The sequence below is a fragment of the Coregonus lavaretus genome (genome assembly GCF_964263955.1).
Source record: "Coregonus lavaretus genome assembly, chromosome: 9".
NCBI lineage: Eukaryota > Metazoa > Chordata > Actinopteri > Salmoniformes > Salmonidae > Coregonus > Coregonus lavaretus.
This window is the reverse complement of record NC_139996.1, coordinates 51,879,050-51,901,838: the sequence shown is the minus strand read 5'-3', so window position 1 is coordinate 51,901,838 and position 22,789 is coordinate 51,879,050. Positions and strand designations below refer to the sequence as shown.

The 22,789-nt window shown below is 44.4% G+C and overlaps 1 protein-coding gene across 2 annotated transcripts; it reads left to right on the top strand.

The window, feature by feature from the left end:
- Positions 1-931: 931 nt before the first annotated feature.
- On the top strand, positions 932-15,884 carry sin3aa (SIN3 transcription regulator family member Aa). Of its 2 annotated transcripts, none has more exons than XM_084168759.1 (21): positions 932-1,118; positions 3,123-3,336; positions 3,602-3,763; positions 3,921-4,027; positions 4,130-4,424; positions 4,574-4,822; positions 4,920-5,072; positions 5,830-5,985; positions 6,174-6,263; positions 6,559-6,677; positions 6,886-7,096; positions 7,450-7,566; positions 8,226-8,464; positions 8,735-8,918; positions 9,042-9,624; positions 11,967-12,136; positions 12,349-12,522; positions 12,649-12,741; positions 13,027-13,121; positions 13,247-13,448; positions 13,864-15,884. In XM_084168759.1, the coding sequence occupies exons 2-21, from the start codon at positions 3,154-3,156 to the stop codon at positions 14,092-14,094; spliced, it is 3,813 nt and encodes a 1,270-aa protein (XP_084024885.1). In that variant the 5' UTR covers positions 932-1,118; positions 3,123-3,153; the 3' UTR covers positions 14,095-15,884. The 2 variants fall into 2 exon arrangements, with proteins under 2 accessions (XP_084024885.1, XP_084024884.1); XM_084168758.1 differs by having other exon boundaries at positions 4,571-4,822.
- The last annotated feature ends 6,905 nt before the right edge of the window (positions 15,885-22,789 follow it).

The window sequence follows — 22,789 nt, the reverse complement described above, 5'->3', positions numbered from 1 at the left end:
GCTTATTCATTGAAAACGAGGGTTGTCTTTGCTTTGACGGACATCTGCATTCATCCATGCGTGCTAACAAGATAGCCAATGTAATGGCTGAGGCAGGAATATTTAGCTAGCGCACCCACTGGCAGGCATCTTGTGGTCGGTCATTAGGTCTTCAAACAAGATAGCTGAAAAAGGAGGGTGATAAATGGAACTCCGCTAACTAGGTAGTTGGGTGCTACAGATGGGCTACATTCATTCTGCACAATGTGGGTGGGTGAACATTAAATAAAGTCAGTTAAGGCGCTATTTTCATATATGGAACAGATTAGCTATCTATCCAGCATTGCAATTGGAGTGAGCTGACATATATATATATATATATATAATTTAAATACATACAAATACATGGCTCTGACTAGCATACAGGTCAGCTGCAACCATGGCAATGTAACTTTGTAGTTAGCGTTTCCTCTGAACGAAGCAAGCTAGTTATCTAGCTAACATAGAAAAATGGAGGCTTGATAACAAGAGTAGTGTTGATGATTTTATAGAGATGTTAAGAGTATATTAATTTTTCATTAGATAATCTAGTTAGTACGGCGGTGGTCTGCATATGGTTTCATTTGCGTTCTCGAGTGCAGCTTTCCGACGCTTGCAACCCGGAACAACCAGAATGGCTTTGTTTACAAACATTCTGATTATTTCCCGAGCATTTTGTTCAGTCTAATTTTCGAACGTTGAGTGCAGAGTGGCGGGTGAAAGTACAACCCCTTTTGAGTGCTTAATATTTGATGGACTTCTCAAACTGCCAATAATAACTACAATACCATCCCACATTGCCGCTTCTTTCGAGCGCCGACCAATAACATTGTTCAGTGGGTGGAAAAGAGAAATACACAATCGTGGCCACGCCTCTTCCTTAAGAACGGAGCGGAGGTTGTTTTCTCTCGACGAAGATTTTCCTTTTGCGGTCCGGGGCACCGATTGTTAAAATACTTATAGCTGTTTAAATTATTTCATTTACAAAAGTATATGCATGCTCCTGTTAGTCTTTTCGGCTTTCAAAGGTTTAAGTTCATACCCACGAATTGACTGCAACTTTAGCGTGCCTGTTCAAGTCTGTGTTACCAGGGCAGGGGGTGAGTTCAATTTGACAATAATTAAAAAATATTGTTTCGTTTGAATTAGCTATTTCCCGATAGCAACTTTGATATAACTAGTACTTCAGGGAAACTGGTGTGTGGAAAAGGGACTTTAAGTCACTGCTGAAGTTCTCTTTAGCAAAGATTTTAGGCAAAACAATTGGTGACTTGGCTAGCATCCCGATTTGCATGTGAATATTGTGCACCGCTACCGTCTGTAGTTAGTTAGCCTGCCGTGCTCCACTCGGATCGATTCTCAATGTGTTGTTTGTTGTATTATGCTAGCAAGACAGCTTGGCTAACTAACAAACCTACCTTTACAACTGGTAGTTTGCTCATTTTTAAAAGGCACCGTTAGTGTCCCATCTTTTGTTGTGGTGGTCTTAACTATGGAATTTGAAAACATGATAACTAGTTAGTATGTTTTCTCTAAACACTTAATACTTGAGTCGTTTTCCAATGGCGGGCACACTCTGGATCGCTTCAGCTTCTCGCGGTCGGTGTTCTGAAATGGTGACAGGCCGCAAAGCAGAGGGGGAGGGTGCAGGGGACTGGCCATTACTTTCGACTTCAAAATAAGGCCGAAGCTATTGTTGTGGCCAATACACTTGCATATGAGCCGTTCCCTTTATACTTACTCGCAATGCCTTTATTTGGGAAATGCTGGTTGTTTTGTTAGCAAGCTAGTCACATGTGACATGGCATGTGACTACAATCAAACTACACAGCAGCATAAGCCGTTAGTTAACTAGCTTGGAGTGTGTTGGCAACTAGTTACCTACCTGATTGAAGACGCTTGCTAAGTTAACTAAATGTTGGCTAGTTTGCGAGTCGTCCAGCCGAGGTTGAATGTGGCACCGACCAAAAACATGGACCCGGTCATATATTAAGCTAGTGGTCTAGTCATCATAGCCTACGACGTGTCTAGTCACAGATGGATTGGAATATTAATTAAATATAGCTAACGTTAGCTAGCTAAACTTTTGCTAGCAAGCTTGCTATTTCTAAGCATAGCAAATGCAGCATTATGTTACAGGAGCCTGTCCCGAAATGGTACCCAGCTGCTTAGCTAGCTATTTTATTACATCATAATATATATTTGTTAGAACACTATTCAGACTAACCAAGTAGAGATGTCATGATATTTTGACTATTTTTCTGTCATGCGAAATTGCTGGAAAGAAATCACTACAACGGTAGCTAGATCTGAATGGGAGGTAGCAAGTCAGCCACATTCAATCAGGGGTGTATTCATTACCTCTTGCAACGGAAACCGTTTACCGTTTTAAGAAGCAAACGAAACGGGGAGGAACCTACCTGAATTTGTCCAATAGAAACTCTCGTTTTCGTTGCATAACATTTTCCGTTAGGAGTAAACGGTTTCTGTTGCAAAACGTTTTGCAACAGAATCGGCGTAATGTCTTGAATACACCCAAGTGCTGTAGTGTCGTTTCGATTACGTAATTCATAGTTCTGCAGCATGCCTTGGCTGCTAGGTTGTTTTCAGTCTACATAGTATTATAACATTGTCTCAACACGTGCCAGTCGTCTTTTTATGTCCATGTTTAGCTTCAAATGACAACTGGCACGCTCACACTTTCTTCCCAGGATGTGGTCGTCTGTAGCTCAGCTGGTAGAGCACGGCGCTTGCAACGCCAAGGTAGTGGGTTCGATCCCCGGGACCCACCCATACGCAAAAAAATGTATGCACGCATGACTGTAAGTCGCTTTGGATAAAAGCGTCTGCTAAATGGCATATTATTATGGATGTTTGAAATAAATAAAACAACCTGTTTGTGTATTAAGTTTAGGCTTACATTTTTTGCAAAACGTATACCTACCTACCTGATAGTACATATATTTTTGACGCTACCTTTGTCTTCATTTAAGTGAGAAGGTAAACACTAATAGTGTTTACTATTTTTGCGCGAGTATGACAAAAAAACGGGCCCGTAAATCCATGACTACCCGGACTCCATGCTGAAGTTGTTTCATTCGCAGGTTTTTCAGCCCCCTCGAGCATGAGTTCAAAATGAAACGGCGCTTGGAGGAACAGGAACCGGTATTTGCGTCCCAACAGCGGCGCCTCCCCGGCAGCACGGAGGCTCTCCAGCACCGCGTCCTGGCCCCGGCGCCGGCCGCGTATGAGGCCGTGGCCGACAGCATGCAGCCCACTGCAGGCAGCATCCAGTATTCTGTCCCACAGGGCTACCAGGTACACAGTGCTACACACACAACCAAGGTTTACAGTTTCATTCATTTTGAACTGCTATTTTTAATCATAAATGAGCGGTAACCTCCCTAATAGTGATATTCTGTGGCTGTGTACACTTTGGAATTATTTAACAATTGATAATTCAATTCAAGAACGTCATTTATCAAACAATCAGTAATTTCCCCCCCAAAAAATAAATGCCTTTATATGCATGTATACACCCTAATGATCCAGTCCTAAGTTACTTCTGTTGGCCCCCCTACAGGCCCCCACTGTGCCACAGAACTCAAGTGGCCATGGGCACGCCCCTAGCCCAGCTGTACACCACCACAGCCCAGCGGTCCAGCCCCACGGGCCCCCTGTGATGCAGGGCCACGCTCACCCCCCTGCGTCAGCCCAGGGCCAGCAGCAGTTCCAGAGGCTCAAGGTGAGACCTCCTGCCCCCCACCCCACCCCACCCCCCCGTTTGGTGTTTTCCAGGCCAGCCCAATGAGAGCAATTTATATATTTATCTGAGATAGAATCAAATAAGACCCAGATGAACAGTGCTCAGACTCAAAGAGTCATGGATGTCTTTCTCTCAGGTGGAAGATGCTTTGTCCTACCTGGACCAAGTGAAACTGCAGTTTGGCAACCAGCCTCAAGTCTACAATGATTTCCTGGACATCATGAAGGAGTTCAAGTCTCAAAGGTGAGGTCATTCACTATTGACATTTTCGTTTCGCCTCTCTTACTCTAGCATGACAAAAGTTAACTGCCTTTCAAGCAAATATGTTTCTCTGTTTTGTCACAGCATTGACACTCCAGGGGTGATAAGCAGGGTATCCCAGCTCTTCAAAGGCCACCCCGACCTCATTATGGGCTTCAACACCTTCCTGCCACCGGGCTACAAGATCGAGGTCGCGACTAACGACCTGGTCAATGTGACCACGCCGGGTCAGATCCACCACATCACCCCTCACGGCATCTCTGTCTCGCAAATCCCCCTGACGGGACCACCCACCCCGCTCCAGCCCCAGGTGCCAGCCCCCACCACCACCTCTGCCCCGCCCCCTCCCACACAGCCAACCCCTGCCAAGATGAGCAAGGTGAGTGGGTGAATATATAAATATTACACATTATTTGCCTATATTTTGTTTACCACTATGTTCTCTCAGTCCAAAATGTTAAATATGTTAGTTCTTTCCCCCAACATGCTTTTTATATATCTGTTCGTTTGAATGTATTTGTCTAGCAGCCACTGCAATCTCCGGCCCTCACGCCAAGCAGCCAACCCAATCCGTCCATCCCCGCCTATGCCCCCCCCCGATCCCCGACACTGCAGCCCCACATCCCGATCACTGGCACGCCCAACGCCCCTCCGCTGCAGAATAACCAGCCTGTGGAGTTCAATCACGCCATCAACTACGTCAACAAAATCAAGAACCGTTTCCAGGGCCAGCCCGACATCTACAAAGCCTTCCTGGAGATCCTGCACACCTACCAGGTCAGCAGCCAAACCAAATTTTCCTCTTAGATCACATATCACTTAATATTCCAACTGGAGCACTCATAATATAAATGTTTGTCTTTGTCAACTCTAGAAGGAGCAGCGGAATGCTAAGGAGGCAGGAGGGAACTACACCCCAGCCCTGACAGAGCAGGAGGTCTATGCCCAGGTGGCCCGGCTCTTCAAGAACCAGGAGGACCTTCTCTCGGAGTTTGGCCAGTTCCTACCAGATGCCAACAGCTCGGTGGTGAGTAGAGCACAAAGCATTTATCTGTGCCCTGAGAATCTACACTGAGTATGCAAAACATTAACAACACCTGCTCTTTCCATGACAGCCTGACCAGGTGAAAGCTATGATCACTTATTGATGTCACTTGTTAAATCCACTTCAGTCAGTGTAGGTGAAGTGGAGGAGACAGGTTAAAGAAGGATTTTTAGCCTTGAGACGATTGAGACATGGATTGTGTAGGTGTGCCATTCAGCGTGTGAATAGGCAAGACAAAATATTTAAGTGCCTTTGAACGGTGTATGGTAGTAGGTGCCAGGCGCACCGGTTTGTGTCAAGAACTGCAACGCTGTTGGGTTTTTCACGCGCAACAGTTTCTCGTGTGCATCAAGAATGGTCCACCACCCAAAGGACATTCAGCCAACTTGACACAACTGTGGGAAGCATTGGAGTCAACATGGGCCAGCATCCCTGTGGAATGCTTTCGACACCTTGTGGAGTCCATGCCCCAACGAATTGAGGCTGTTCTGAGGGCAAAGGGGGGTGTTCAACTTAATATTAGGAAGGTGTTCCCATTGTTTGGTATACTCAGTGTATGTCTAATAAAGTGTGTTCAAGGTATTCATTTATATTTGTCCCCAAAAGTCCATATCAGACATAATATTCAGGGGTTGACGTAACTTTTCGATAGCAGGTGTTCAAATGAGTAGCTGAGGTAATATTGTGGTGCAACTACCGCTGAGCTATCTGACCATGTTGTGTCCCTTGTCCTCCCTAGCTGTTAAGCAAGACGACAGCAGAGAAGGCGGAGTCTGTGCGGAATGACCACGGTGGCACAGCGAAGAAGCCGCAGCTCAACAACAAACAGAGGCCCAATCAGAACGGCTGCCAGATCCGCATGCACTCTGGTACAGGTGCCACACCCCCTGTCAAGGTACACTCCCCTTTTCTATCAGCACACTGTAGATACGAAAATGCATTACCCTCTGGCTGCTTTCCAGGCTGCTCTACTAATTCACAGCTTGTGTTGAATTATTTATCAATATAAACTGATATCATGATATTTTCTACATCACTGTTGAGAACTCACTCTCTTTTGTCCCCGTCTTTGCCATCTTGCAGAAGAAGCCCAAGTTACTGAATTTGAAAGACTCGTCCCTGGCAGAGGCCAGCAAACATGGAGTTGGCACAGAATCTCTGTTCTTTGAGAAGGTGAATTTGAGCTTGGCTTTCTACCCCATTTAGTTTCATTAGCTACGGAATTAAATAACCTGAAAGGTAAATGTTTTTAACTAATTGAATTAAATATGAACGAGTAAAAGTTGCTTATAATTTCCTGCTGTAATGAACTAAATACCCCCATAAAGCTTTAGAAGGTGCAGTATGATATTGTTAATCTTCGGGGGGGGGAAATGAGGCACTTGCATGTTGCCCTTTTAAAAATTATTTTTGAATCTGTCTTTACTTGACGTCTCATCCAGGTTTTTTATTTTTTTTATTTTTGCAGGTGCGGAAGGTCTTGCTAAGTGCAGAGGCCTATGACAACTTCCTGCGTTGTTTGGTCATCTTCAACCAGGAGGTCATCTCCAGGGCCGAGCTGGTGCAACTGGTGCTGCCCTTCCTGGGGTGAGTACCAAGGTTGGGAAACTGCCTCACTCAGTCAGTGACCGACTAAGTCTAGATTAATCCACTCCTCATTGGTCGGGGCTTGATTCACATCATTGACATGTTCGACTGGTTATGCATTCATTTAATCCATTCAGTAAAGCTTTGTTAAGTGGGGCTAAAGCAAAACAAATTATAGTCTGAACAAAATGGCCACTCTCGTTGACAGGAAATTCCCAGAACTGTTCAATTGGTTCAAGAACTTCCTAGGATACCGGGAAATGTCCCACACTGAGCGCTATCCCAAGGAGCGTGCCATGGAGGGCATCGCCATGGAGATCGACTATGCTTCCTGTAAGAGACTAGGCTCGAGCTATAGAGCACTGCCGAAGAGCTACATGCAGCCCAAGTGCACCGGGAGAACGCCACTGTGCAAAGAGGTGAGTGCAACACTGCCCCTCAAAGTCAATCTTAAGAACTACAGCCATTCAACAGGCCCTCAAGGGAACCTTTTTCACCAGCCGTTAACCACACCTACCTAGCAGCTGTTCACACAAATAATTAATCTCCAGTTAGTCTCCTCACTGTGTGTACTGTTTTCTGAATGTAGTGGATGTCGGAACCATGTTGCTATAGGTTTACTCTGTGAAATCAGAGCAATATTGGAGCTGCATTATTACCGGTGTGTTGCCTCACAGCTACGCATCACACAGTCTTCTTTTACACCTTTTTTATATGTGTAGATGTGTAACGTATGTACACAAGATGTTTAGTGTGTCCTTGCTTCATCCAGGTCCTCAATGACACCTGGGTGTCCTTCCCTTCCTGGTCTGAAGACTCCACCTTTGTGAGCTCCAAAAAGACCCAGTATGAGGAGCACATCTACAGATGTGAGGATGAACGCTTCGAGGTGAGTTAGCCCATGACCGACCGCGCAAACTGTAAATGTCCTCTCACCAAATTAATAAAAAAAACGATGTTTCGATCTGTTTCTTGGACAAATACATCAATCTATGCCAGGGATGGACAACTTTGATGGGGGTGGGGGCCACAAAAAAACGGAACTCGTATCATGAGGCCCCCCACCCCCCTGCGAGCAAAACCATTTTATCAGCCCCCCTCGTGACATCGAAGATACATTTCATGCTTTTAACGTTAATTTCCTGCAATTCTATACATTTAGCCAATGTTGCCGTTTTGGAGCAAGTTTGCTGCAATTCTACACAGTTTGCCATAGGGTGGAGGTACATTTTTGCAGATTTGAATATAACTAATGATGAATGGGCCCCACCCCGGTCGGTAATTCGACCATGTTTACTACAAGTTTAGATAGCTGGCCGCTAGACTAACTTACCAATCTAAAACATATTTGCTGACAATTGAGTGTCTGCTGATGCACAACCAAATTGTGAAATTGCACCTTGTGTATTCTATTCTAACTCTCAACAGTAGAATTAAGACCACGACTAATTGGCGGGCCGCCAGTTGCCCATCCCTGATCTATGCTATTGTGTTCCCTTGCCCATGTTGTGCTTGTCATCTAACGCTCCCTTGTGTATTTACCTCCAGCTGGACGTGGTGCTGGAGACCAACCTGGCCACCATCCGCATGCTGGAGACCGTACAAAGGAAACTGTCCCGTATGTCTGCCGAGGAGCAGGCCAAGTTCCGCCTGGACAACACGCTGGGAGACTCCCCGGAGGTCATCCACCGCAAGGCCATCCAGAGGATATACGGTGACAAGGCCCCTGACATCATCGATGGGCTCAAGAAGAACCCTGCCGTGTCTGTTCCCATTGTGCTAAAGAGGTGAGTGTCAAGCCAAAACTCAAACTGTACCAGGAAAGCAGTATTGTGTATTCTGCATGTAATTTGGATGAACTATCCCTAGTTTCTCTAAACTGTTGGTTCAATGTTTATGTATTAGTGTACAGGGCTTTTGTGGGGGTCTATATCTTTCATGCATGCGCATACTCTGCCTGTTCTTACATCAAAGTTGAAAACTATTCATATTTTCCCTTAGTCACACTTTGAGGTTTTCTCCTGCAAGACATCCTCATTCCCCTGTGTTGTCCTCAGGTTAAAGACCAAGGAGGAGGAGTGGAGGGAAGCCCAGAGGGGCTTCAACAAGATCTGGAGGGAGCAAAATGAGAAGTATTACCTGAAGTCTCTCGACCACCAAGGTATCAACTTCAAACAGAACGACACCAAGGTGCTACGATCCAAGACACTGCTCAATGAGATTGAGAGCATATACGACGAGGTAGAGTTTTCTAGAATTCCAATATGTTAAAATTGATATAATCCTACATCCTGGGAATTTTATGTTGCTGGTCATGCAATAGCACGTAGGTGGAAAAGTGTGTGCTTTTGTGTTGTGGTGTAGCGACAGGAGCAGGCGTCGGAAGAGAACACCGCACTGCCCAGCGGCCCCCACCTGACTTTGACCTACGAGGACAGCCAGATCCTGGAGGACGCTGCCGCCCTCATCATCCACCACGTCAAGCGGCAGACGGGCATCCAGAAGGAGGACAAGTACAAGATCAAACAAATTATTCACCACTTGATCCCCGACATGCTGTTCACCCAGCGCGGCGAGCTCTCGGACGTGGAAGAAGAAGAAGAGGAGGTAGAGGAGATGGAGCTGGATGAGGCCGTGGCCAAGAAGCTCAATTGCGTCGCGCAAGGCGGTAGCCCTAACAAGTCCTCCAAGCTCCTCTTCTGCAACACTGGTGCCCAGAAGCTGCGAAGTTGCGCCGAGGCCTACAATCTATTTTACGTCAACAATAACTGGTACATCTTCCTGCGGCTTCACCAGACACTGTGCTCGCGGCTGATGCGAATCTACGGGCAGGCGGAGAGGCAGATTGAGGAGGACATCCGGGAGCGTGACCGGGAGGGAGAGGGGCTGGGCCTCAAGCGAGACAAGAACGAAAACCCTGCCATCCAGCTGAGACTGAAAGAGCCCAGTGAGTTCATAGCACAAACCTGTTCTTTCCACACAGCAATAGCCTTTTCACACTCAATCACTCATTGATTTTCATCACTTTCATTGGTAAGTCTCATAGACACACGGGGGCTACTGTGAATCTGTGAAGCATTGAGCAAGCTAGAGCTTGGCTAATCATAGCCCTTGGCCAAACATTCAAGTATGTGCAGTAATCTGCAAATGTAGTCAAATGTATACTACTTTGCACAGTAAATAAGTTTCTATTCAGAGTGTGTATTAAAAGATGTGCTTAAGTGTAGAGGTCTGCGCGGCACTGATTTCTTCCTCCCGCCAGTGGACTCCCACCTGTTACCGCAAGAACTGGTCCTAAACCCAACCGCAGTCCCGCAATGTTATTTTAGGTGTATGTGACATAGCTCACTTGCCAGCCATGGTCCCAGCAATTTTGTGGCCTATAGGCATTATCAAAATGCGCAAAGATAATCTTAAGAAATAGCCTAGGTGAAATTACAAGAGATTTTCACGTGGCCAATTATATTAAGCTATCGGTATTACTGGGTTATATCAGCCAATATGCTAGATGTAGTTTGACGAGAGCCGAGTTGGAGAGGCTTGCACTTTCTCTTGAGCTATTTTTATAGCCTACCTCCTTAGGAGTGATACGAATTTCAGACGGAGACAAATATGGTTGATCAATATTTATTCCTTGGCAATGTAGTAAACTATAGCCTTAATCATATTTAGGAAGTACAATTCCTTGGAAAGATACACCACGTGGCCAAAAGTATGTGGACACCTGCTCGTCGAACATCTCATTCCAAAATCATGGGCATTAATATGGAGTTGGTCCCCCCTTTGCTGCTCTTCTGGGAAGGCTTTCCACTAGATGTTGGAACATTGCTGCAGGACTTGCTTCCATTCAGCCACAAGCATTAGTGAGGTTGGGCACTGATGTTGGGCAATTAGGCCTGGTTCGCAGTCGGCGTTCCAATTCTTCATCCCAAAGGTGTTCATTGGGGTTGAGGTCAGGGCTCTGTGCAGGCCAGTCAAGTTCTTCCACACTGATCTCGACAAACCATTTCTGTATGGACCTTTGTGCACTGGGGCATTATCATGCTGAAACAGGAAAGAGCCTTCCCCAAACTGTTGCCACAAAGTTGGAAGCGCAGAATCGTCTAGAATGTCATTGTATGCTGTAGCGTTAAGATTTCCCTTCACTGGAACTAAGGGGCCTAGTCAGAACCTTGAACAACAGCCCAGACCATTATTCCTCCTCTGCCAAACTTCACAGTTGGCACTGCATTCGGGCAGGTAGCGTTCTCCTGGCATCCGCCAAACCCAGATTCGTCCATCGGACTCCAGTGAATGCGTTTCCACTGCTCCAGAGTCCAATGGCAGCGAGCTTTACGCCACTCCAGCCAACGCTTGCCATTCGCATGGTGATCTTAGGCTTGTGTGCGGCTGCTCGGCCATGGAAACCCATTTCTTGAAGCTCCCGAAGAACAGTTATTGTGCTGAAGTTGCTTCCAGAGGCAGTTTGGAACTCAGTGAGTGTTGCAACCGAGGACAAATGATCTTTACGTGCTTCAGCACTCGGCGGTCCCGTACTGTGATCTTGTGTGGCCTACCACTTCACGGCTGAGCCGTTGTTGCTCCTAGACATTCCCACTTCACAATAACAGCACTTACAGTTGACCAGAGCAGCTCTAGCAGGGCAGAAATTTGACGAACTGACTTGTTGGAAAGGTGGCATCCTATGATGGTGCCACGTTGAAAGTCACTGATCTCTTCAGTAAGGCCATTCTACTGCCTATGTGTGTCTATGGCGATTGCATGGCTGTGTGCTCGATTTTATACACCTGTCAGAAACGGGTGTGGCTGAAATGGACAAATCAAATAATTTGAAGGGGGGTCCACATACTTTTGACCATGTAGTGTAACTGCCAGTGGTTCTCGGCCCATGCATAGGCAGCCTACCCTATTTCAATGAAATCACACATATACTAGGCGCACTTCATCTCACATGCCCAACTAGAAGAGGAGAGGTAGGCTACTGAACTTGAAGCAGCGAATTCTGAGTGTGTGAGTCATGCGACATGCTTTTAATACAATGGGTAGGCCTAGGCTAAAGCATTCAAAGCGGAAAGATTATCGTTTCCAACTCTGCAGGACAACACAAATATTTGTCTGTCTGACCGCCCACTCCCACCCGCAGCATGAAAAATGCTGACCGCGCCGCAGGTCCTGCGGGCATCCCGCGGGAATGCAGTCCTCTATTTAAATGTAATCTGTACATTGGTTGAACCCAAATGCATAATGCCATGGTCAGTCTCTGACAGTCTGGTTTTTCCCTACCTGCAGTGGATATCGAGGTGGAGGACTACTACTCTTCCTTCCTGGAGATGGTGCGGAACCTTCTGGATGGCAACATGGAGTCGGCTCAGTACGAGGACTCACTCCGGGAGATGTTCACCATCCATGCCTACACCGCATTCACCATGGACAAACTCATCCAGAGCATCGTCAGGCAGGTCAGTAGCCCCTCGTTACTGCTACTCTTTTACACTAGATTTGAGCTAGTTCCTGGTATCATAGCTACCTTTTTGATCCTCCAGGTTGATGAGCCAATCCTAAACCTGTTTTCAGTTTTTGTTAAAGCATTTTTTTTTACAGGTTGGTTCTGCTGGTCTAGACCTCGTGCACTTTTCTCCACTCAGCTCTTCCTCTTTTTCTGTGTCTGCAGCTCCAGCACATAGTGAGTGACGAGATCTGCGTGCAGGTGACAGACCTGTACCTAGCAGAGAGCACCAACGGGGCCACCGGAGGTCCCCTTCCCACCCAGACATCCAGAGCTTCCACAGAGGGATGCTACCAGCGCAAGGCGGAGCAGATCATGTCTGACGAGAATTGCTTCAAGGTAGATCCACCACTGTCAGAAATTGGGTTTTCTTCTGTGATGTCGGTTTCTGACTATCGCACGCATATACCCTAATGTCATCTTTCTCTCGCCTCTCCTGCCTTTCTTCCTTCGCTCTCGCCACAGCTTATGTTTCTGAAGAACCGAGGCCATGTTCAGCTGACGGTGGAGCTTCTGGACACCGAGGAGGAGAACTCTGATGAACCCATGGAGGCAGAGGTAATAGACAGCGCAGTACAAATATATGCTTTGATTTTCTCCTGTGTGAACCCAGGCACCTCTCAGCTTTCTGCCACTTAATTGGCGCACCTGGATTTTTTGTTATACTGTATTTGACCAATGGGGAAGATTGACAACAACATGCAATCAAAAGAATCTGTGAACCCATGTAGTTGAAAGTTGTTTTTAGTGTTGTGGTAAATGGTAGATGTGTGTTATCACTGCTAACCTTTTTATTTTGGCAGCTGGTCTGCGTATTGAGTGGATTTGTTTTGTATTTTCTAGCGCTGGTCAGATTACGTGGGTCGCTACCTGAATTCTGACTCTACCTCTCCAGAGTTGCGGGAACACCTTGCTCAGAAACCCGTCTTCCTTCCCAGGTTAGTGTCAAACCCTATTTTTTTTATTCTCTTACAGTTGCCTTTCAAGAGAGAAATGGTGCAAAATGCCCCAAAGGAGCGAGCCTTAGCTTTGACTAGCCTAACCTGGAACCTTTTCTAATCAGGAACCTTCGTCGGATACGGAAGTTCCAAAGGGGTAGGGAGCAGCTAGAGAAGGAGGCCAGCGAGGGAGAGAAAAAGTCCATGGAGAGCGCTGAAAACCTTCAAATGGAATGTATGTTCAAGCTCAACTCCTACAAGATGGTGTATGTCTTCAAGTCTGAGGACTACATGTACCGACGCACTGCCTTGCTGCGTGCTCACCAGGTATTCACCTCTCCTCCCATTTACTCATATTCCTCTCCCACTACCCTCTTAGAGTAGTGGAGCTGTACATATTACCCTTTGTGGCCTTTTAATAGACACAATCCTATTTGTGACTTGTTATTCAAGTCGGTTAAACTAGTAACCATCCTGTGAATCAGTGGTTCCCAAACTTTTTATACTATTACAACTTTCAAGAGTACGCTGAATGCCAGACTGAGTTCCTTTTTGGGGTGGGACGCCTGCGCCCCCCCCGCCGATCCCTCGTGCGCCTTACTGTTTGGGAACCACTGCTCTAAATGACCACCAATTGTGTGAGAGATACCTTAGAAACCTATATTTTCTGTGTTGAGTTCTGTTTTTTTTTTAACACAGCAGTATCATGACCACGGTGTCCCCCTCTCCTTTTCACCTGTAGTCACACGAGAGAGTGAGCACTCGGCTGCACAAACGCTTCCAGGCCTGGGTCGACTCCTGGGTGAAGGAGCACGTCACTCGCGACATGGCCGCTGAGACCAACAAGTGGCTGATGGGAGAGGGGCGTGACGGCCTGGTGCCATGCACCACCACCCGCGAGCCAGAGATCCTCCACTTCATGAACATCAACAAGTACCGTGTCAAATACGGCTCACCCTTCAATGCACCATAACCCACCAGGAATGGAGGGGGGGGGTTGGGATTATATAGTAGGACAGGTCAGGAATGGGTGAGGAGGAGAGGGCTTATCAACAACTTTCTAAGGCTGATATGGGAGCACAACACAACTAGCTGCCAGATCTTACCAGGGGCGACTGGATCACTGTTTTTAACCGGCGTTTTTAGCTGTGCCCACTTTTGCAGGGCTTTCGGTGCCAAAACGTAGGGAGTTGTCCTGTTGGTTGAAATCTAGCCACAGTTACTGACCTGAGCTCTTACCAGCAGACCAAACCATTTCACAAATCATGGTCTTCAGGCCTTTAATAAAAGGCTTTTGATAAACTTGCACTGTGTGCTCCCTAGAGGTGCCTGCTAGGTAACATCACTTGCGCTCAGTCAGTATGCTGGGGTTTGGTTGTTTGTTAATGACAGACATAGTAATATATGAAGACATCAGAATAAGGATTCTGTTGTCAAAGATTACTTTTGACGGTGTAACTGCGGTATCCGTGGAAAATAGTTTTGAGGGATAAGTGCACTTAACTACGATGGGGTTGAGTTTGAGTTGCCACGGTTTCATGGGTGCATGGAGCTCAAAGCAGACTGTAGTTGAAACGATCTGGCACAGCGACGTCCCTGTGTTAGGGCCAAATCACAATAACCCATCACTTCAAAACGAGAACAAGATGTTTCTTATTGGTCACCTTTCCTTTTCAACCACAAGGCCGCATTAAGAGAACGAGGCCTGAGTCACAAGCAGCATTGTGGGGTGAGGAGTGAAAAGCACTGTTGCGTTTAATGTAAAAAGACAAGTAGATTAGCCACACAATTCTGTTGTGTCTCAGACTGTAAAATTGTATAGCTTGTGAATGTCAGAATATGAAATGTATTCTGGTGTGTGTGTGTGTGTGTGTGTGTGTATATTTATTATAAGTATATAAACACAGCTAATCCTGGCCGCCCTGATATTCAACCTTTTGAAGTTGCTGGCAATGCCCTACTACGCCAATACACCAGCTTCTACACATAAACAGAGATCATTATGGATGGACTATCCACACATTGTAAATAAACTGTACATAGTGTCAGACCTTTTTTATGACTGAGATCTGCGTTGTTGTGCTAGTAATACTTTCCAAGCTTACTGTGGACTTTAGTGAGAAATGGCTGAAGTTAGTACGTATATGAAAAATGTAAATGCAAGACAGTTTTTACCAAAGGGAGTTGATTATGATAGTTGTTTTGTTTTTCCTTAGCGTGTGTTTTGTTTTGTCTTTTTTTCTTTGTAGTAAGAAATGTTAATTTGAAAAGTAGAACTGTATCCAGGTCTTTGTTTTTGAAATGGAAGTTTTATAAAATCTTTAAATTTTTTGAAGTTTGATTTTGGCTTTCATTTCAGTCGATATCACTGCCCATGTGGATATACTGAACATAATCTGAATGGAGTGGAGCCGGGCTATTAGCGGAGGGCCTGTATCTGCAAAGCATCTCAGAAAAGGTCCTAGGACTGGTTTTAAGACAACATAAAAAAATAAATAATCCTAACTCAAAGTAGGTTTTAGGATGATGTTAAATGCAGCTATTTTTAAAAATCTCTATCAAATCATTTCTGGGTAGCAATTTAAGTACCTTATTGTGATTGTTTTAAATTAAACAAAAATGTAAAAGGTATTCAAAATTCAAAAGGTATTCGCACATCTGAGCTATCTTTTTTGCAGGTGCATGGTAACAGTTGAATAAGATGAGAAAAAAAAGAAGAAACCTGCACACTGCTCTTGATAGTATCACTGCTCTTTAATAAGCTTTACGTATCGGCCTCAAGGACTTCATCAGAGCTTTTTGAAGGCTCTGACGAAGGCCTTGAGGCCGATACGTTAAGACTAATTTCCCAATCAAGAATTTTGCTAGGACTGTCTGGGAGGGGTCTGAGTGGGGAGGGAAAAACTGAACTAGCTGTTATTGGCTGAGAGGTTTGGAACTGTCTTATTGGTCCATTAACTAATTTACCGCATGGTGAGGTCACCATGGAAAGGCCAAAGCTCCAACCCACCAAAACAGGATGACATTTCAGGCAGTCTTTTCAAACAGCTCTTACGCGAAAAGGGCATTATCATTTTCACAATTTCACAGTAGTATTCCAACCTCATAGTGTGGAAATGTATATAAAACACAGGAAAATCCCTTTTTTGACTGCACTGGGCCTTTAATCTTCTCTAAAGTTGTTTGTCATGTGATACTAGATGTACACTGAGTGCTCTTTCCATGACCGACTGACCAGGTGAAAGCTATGATCCCTTATTGATGTCACTTGTTAAATCCACTTCAATCAGTGTGTAGATGAAGGGGAGGAGATGGGTTAAAGAAGGATTTTTAAGCCTTATATAAAACACAAATGTGTCATCACATTTTCAACTGACTCAAAATGATTTAGTCAGGATCATCAGATTGTCCGGATCAAGTCTTCCAATGCATCCACCACATCATAATGCATTTTACCTGGCGACTTTAGTGTTACTAAAATACCAATAGTTTGAGAACCAAAGGAACCTCTTACAAATTAATTAATAGCCCATAAAATATTATTGGTGCAAAAGGCTCGGATGGTGAAACTAGCAGGTGTCATAGCCGGCCATCTTTGTACCTTGAGTGCTGATGTACGCATTCTTCTGTTTGTAGCAGTCCAGGAAGCTGGCGTTGATGTAGTGTATATAAATCATTTGTTGACTGCACTGGGCCTTTAAGACACTGCTTTGACAAACAGCCAGAAGTAAAATCAATTCATAAAAGTTCATCTCAGTTTGTAATCACGACCGTTTGAGGTACCGCAAAGGAAAGGTAGTGATGACGCTCAATGACATTGTTGCAAATAATGGGGAATAAACAATCGCGATGAGGCATCGGCAGCTATGAACTATATAGCACGCTTCAGACAATCACGGTGAACGTGACAATTAGATAGAATATATATATATATATATAATTTACATCTGACACGATCACTTTGCCTACTCTTAATTGTAATTTGTTGGCATACATAACCTTTTGAAATTCTTTACCAATTCTGATTGTTGTTAAAAGCGGTATTTTTATAATTATACCGTTATATCAACACACTCGTCACTCCCGTTTAACAACTCTAAATCGCTTTGGCACAGTTGTCATCAAATCACTTGCTGATAGTGTTGCATAAAACGATTGAAAGCTATCATTTACATCGAACTCAAATTTAACATAGATCCTAGATGCCTTCAATTGCCCAATTTATAGGCATACATGCCCAATTTAGGCATATTTTAACAACGTGATATTGTACTCCAAATTGATAACTTGAAATAACATGTAGGTTAATTAAATAATACATTTAAAAAACGGATTATTTATTAGCCTGTGTGGTTAGGTATATCATGTGAAATAGGGCTCATAAGAAATCATTTTCACATCAAGTGCAAGATACTGTTTCATGTAGGTCTAGATTATTTATGCATGGTTCCTATAGAAAATCAAAACATTATTTTAACAACTCTACTGACTTGCTGCCTTTTTCTATTATCAAGACACCTACTGGTTAACTGGTTAGGACAGCTCATGAAATATGTTCTACTCTGAGACGCTTTGTGGATATGCCCCCAGTTCATACTTACGGTCCCTAGGCAGCAAGAAGACTTGAACAAGTCTAATTTGTTCGCAAGGTCTCTCCCACCCTGGATATATTTCTGCTGAGTGTGTGTGTATATATATATATATATACTTTTTTTTTTTAAACAAAAAAGTCACTTGACCATGTATTTTCTGTGGATCATATCCCATTTATTTCAACATTATTTAAAATAATAATAAAAAATGACATTTGTAGCTGATGTACCCTGTCTTGAGGGGCTGTTTCAATTGTTTTATTTGCAGCCTGTACATCCTCCAATGGACACAAAAACAGGATGTAGCTACTAAACAAATTATTGCTTTCCAACATCAGTATTCACAACCCTGAATCAATACTTTTATGGAAGCACCTTTGGCAGCGATTACAGCTGAGTGTCTTTCTGTGTAAGTCTATCACAGCCATTAAACACTGTTACTCTTTTAAAGTCACCATTGGCCTCATGGTGAAATCCCTGAGCGGTTTCTTTCCTCTCTGACAACTGAGTTAGGAAGGACGCCTGTATCTTTGTAGTGACTGGGTGTATTGATATACAGTATCTCACAAAAGTGAGTACACCCCTCACATTTTTGTAAATATGAGTATACCTTTTCATGTGACAACACTGAAGAAATGACACTTTGCTACAATGTAAAGTAGTGTGTACAGCTTGTATAACAGTGTAAATTTGCTGTCCCCTCAAAATAACAACACACAGCCATTAATGTCTAAACCACTGGCAACAAAAGTGAGTACACCCCTAAGTGAAAATGTCCAAATTGGGCCCAAAATGTCAATATTTTGTGTGGCCACCATCATTTTCCAGCACTGCCTTAACCCTCTTGGGCATGGAGTTCACCAGAGCTTCACAGGTTGCCACTGGAGTCCTCTTCCACTCCTCCATGACAACATCACAGAGCTGGTGGATGTTAGAGACCTTGCACTCCTCCACCTTCCGTTTGAGGATGCCCCACAGATGCTCAATAGGGTTTAGGTCTGGAGACATGCTTGGCCAGTCCATCACCTTTACCCTCAGCTTCTTTAGCAAGGCAGTGGTCGTCTTGGAGGTGTGTTTGGGGTCGTTATCATGTTGGAATACTGCCCTGCGGCCCAGTCTCCGAAGGGAGGGGATCATGCTCTACTTCAGTATGTCACAGTACATGTTGGCATTCATGGTTCCCTCAATGAACTGTAGCTCCCCAGTGCCGGCAGCACTCATGCAGCCCCAGACCATGAGACTCCCACCACCTTGCTTGACTGTAGGCAAGACACACTTGTCTTTGTGCTCCTCACCTGGTTGCCGCCACACACGCTTGACACCATCTGAACCAAATAAGTTTAGCTTGGTCTCACCAGACCACAGGAAATGGTTCCAGTAATCCATGTCCTTATAATATAATATGCCATTTAGCAGACGCTTACAGTCATGCGTGCATATATTTTTGTGTATGGGTGGTCCCGGGGATCGAACCCACTACCTTGGCGTTACAAGCGCCGTGCTCTACCAGCTGAGCTAGTCTGCTAGTCTGCTTGTCTTCAGCTAACTGTTTGCGGGCTTTCTTGTGCATCATCTTTAGAAGAGGCTTCCTTCTGGGACGACAGCCATGCAGACCAATTTGATGCAGTGTGCGGCGTATGGTCTGAGCACTGACAGGCTGACCCCCCACCCCTTCAACCTCTGCAGCAATGCTGGCAGCACTCATACGTCTATTTCCCAAAGACAACCTCTGGATATGACGCTGAGCACATGCACTCAACTTCTTTGGTCGACCATGGCGAGGCCTGTTCTGAGTGGAACCTGTCCTGTTAAACCGCTGTATGGTCTTGGCCACCGTGCTGCAGCTCAGTTTCAGGGTCTTAGCAATCTTCTTATAGCCCAGGCCATCTTTATGTAGAGCAACAATTCTTTTTTTCAGATCCTCAGAGAGTTCTTTGCCATGAGGTGCCATGTTGAACTTCCAGTGACCAGTATGAGGGAGTGTGAGAGTGATGACACCAAATTTAACACACCTGCTCCCCATTCACACCTGAGACCTTGTAACACTAACGAGTCACATGACACCGGGGAGGGAAAATGGCTAATTGGGCCCAATTTGGACATTTTCACCTAGGGGTGTACTCACTTTTGTTGCCAGCGTTTTAGACATTAATGGCTGTGTGTTGTGTTATTTTGAGGGGACAGCAAATTTACACTGTTATACAAGCTATACACTCACTACTTTACATTGTAGCAAAGTGTCATTTCTTCAGTGTTGTCACATGAAAAGATATACTCAAATATTTACAAAAATGTGAGGGGTATACTCACTTTTGTGAGATACTGTAACATCCAAAGTGTAATTAATAACTTCACCATGCTCAAAGGGATATTCATTGTCTGCTTTTCATTTTTACCCATCTACCAATGGGGCCCTTTGTGAGGCATTGGAAAACCTCCCTGGTCTTTGTAGTTTAATCTGTGTTTGAAATTCACTGCTCGACTGAGGGACCTTACAATTATCTGTATGTGTGGGGTACAGTGATGAGGTAGTCATTCAAAAATCATGTTAAACACTATTATTGCACACAGAGTGAGCGAGTCCATGCTACTTGATGACTTCTTAATCAAATTTTTACTCCTGAACTTATTGAAGCTTGCCATAACAAAGGGTTTGAATACTTTGACTCAAGACATTTCAGCTTTCCATTTTCTATTAATTGAAAAAAAAATCAAAAATCATAATTCCACTTTGGCATGATGTCTTATTGTGTGTGTAGGCCAGTGACAAAAAATCTAAATGTAATCTATTTTAAATTCAGGCTATAACACAACATTTAGAAAAAGTATAGGGGTGTGAATCCTTTTTTTAATTTTTTTCTTTAGGGGGTAGATCAGCTTTAATATTTCAGATAGATTGTAACTTCCATCAATGTAATTGTCTGCATCACTTCCAATCCCCCATATGTTTTTTTTTTCTCGCAAATATCTATATATATATATATATATATATATACAGTGAGGGAAAAAGTATTTGATCCCCTGCTGATTTTGTATGTTTTCCCACTGACAAAGACATGATCAGTCTATAATTTTAATGGTAGGTTTATTTGAACAGTGAGAGACAGAATAACAACAAAGAAATCCTGAAAAACGCATGTCAAAAATGTTATAAATTGATTTGCATTTTAATGAGGGAAATAAGTATTTGGTGGCAAAACCCTTGTTGGCAAGCACAGAGGTCAGACGTTTCTTGTAGTTGGCCACCAGGTTTGCACACATCTCAGGAGGGATTTTGTCCCACTCCTCTTTGCAGATCTTCTCTAAGTCATTAAGGTTTCGAGGCTGACGTTTGGCAACTCGAACCTTCAGCTCCCTCCACAGATTTTCTATGGGATTAAGGTCTGGAGGCTGGCCAGGCCACTCCAGGACCTTAATGTGCTTCTTCTTGAGCCACTCCTTTGTTGCCTTGGCCGTGTGTTTTGGGTCATTGTCATGCTGGAATACCCATCCACGACCCATTTTCAATGCCCTGGCTGAGGGAAGGAGGTTCTCACCCAAGATTTGACGGTACATGGCCCCGTCCATCGTCCCTTTGATGTGGTGAAGTTGTCCTGTCCCCTTAGCAGAAAAACACCCCCAAAGCATAATGTTTCCACCTCCATGTTTGACGGTGGGGATGGTGTTCTTGGGGTCATAGGCAGCATTCCTCCTCCTCCAAACACGGCGAGTTGAGTAAATAATAATATGCCATTTAGCAGATGCTTTTATCCAAAGCGACTTACAGTCATGTGTGCATAAATTTTTACGTATGGGTGGTCTCAGGGATCGAACCCACTACCCTGGCGTTACAAGCGCCATGCTCTACCAATTGAGCTACAGAGGACCACGTAGATGCCAAAGAGCTCGATTTTGGTCTCATCTGACCAAAAAATCATTCAGATCTTCATTGGCAAACTTCAGACGGCCCTGTATATGTGCTTTCTTGAGCAGGGGGACCTTGCGGGCTCTGCAGGATTTCAGTCCTTCACGGCGTAGTGTGTTACCAAATGTTTTCTTGGTGACTATGGTCCCAGCTGCCTTGAGATCATTGACAAGATCCTCCCGTGTAGTTCTGGGCTGATTCCTCACCGTTCTCATGATCATTGCAACTCCACGAGGTGAGATCTTGCATGGAGCCCCAGGCCGAGGGAGATTGACAGTTCTTTTGTGTTTCTTCCATTTGCGAATAATCGCACCAACTGTTGTCACCTTCTCACCAAGCTGCTTGGCGATGGTCTTGTAGCCGATTCCAGCCTTGTGTAGGTCTACAATCTTGTCCCTGACATCCTTGGAGAGCTCTTTGGTCTTGGTCATGGTGGAGAGTTTGGAATCTGATTGATTGATTGCTTCTGTGGACAGGTGTCTTTTATACAGGTAACAAGCTGAGATTAGGAGCACTCCCTTTAAGAGTGTGCTCCTAATCTCAGCTCGTTACCTGTATAAAAGACACCTGGGAGCCAGAAATCTTTCTGATTGAGAGGGGGTCAAATACTTATTTCCCTTATTAAAATGCAAATCAATTTATAACATTTTTGACATGCGTTTTTCTGGATTTTTTTGTTGTTATTCTGTCTCTCACTGTTCAAATAAACCTACCATTAAAATTATAGACTGATCATTTCTTTGTCAGTGGGCAAACGTACAAAATCAGCAGGGGATCAAATAAATTTTTCCCTCCCTGTATATATATATATATATATATATACACACACATACATACAGTGGGGGGAAAAAGTATTTAGTCAGCCACCAATTGTGCAAGTTCTCCCACTTAAAAAGATGAGAGAGGCCTGTAATTAGGTACACGTCAACTATGACAGACAAAATTTGAAAAAGAAATCCAGAAAATCACATTGTAGGATTTTTCATGAATTTCTCAATACTTTGTTATATACCCTTTGTTGGCAATGACACAGGTCAAACGTTTTCTGTAAGTCTTCACAAGGTTTTCACACACTGTTGCTGGTATTTTGGCCCATTCCTCCATGCAGATCTCCTCTAGAGCAGTGATGTTTTGGGGCGGTCGCTGGGCAACACGGACTTTCAACTCCCTCC

Excerpts from the sequence above, each read along its gene's own strand:
- sin3aa (XM_084168758.1), top strand. The coding sequence starts at position 3,154 with ATGAAACGGCGCTTGGAGGAACAGGAACCGGTATTTGCGTCCCAACAG. Across the intron at positions 3,337-3,601 it reads CTGTCCCACAGGGCTACCAG|GCCCCCACTGTGCCACAGAA; the intron begins GTACACAGTGCT and ends GCCCCCCTACAG. Across the intron at positions 4,028-4,129 it reads AAGGAGTTCAAGTCTCAAAG|CATTGACACTCCAGGGGTGA; the intron begins GTGAGGTCATTC and ends GTTTTGTCACAG.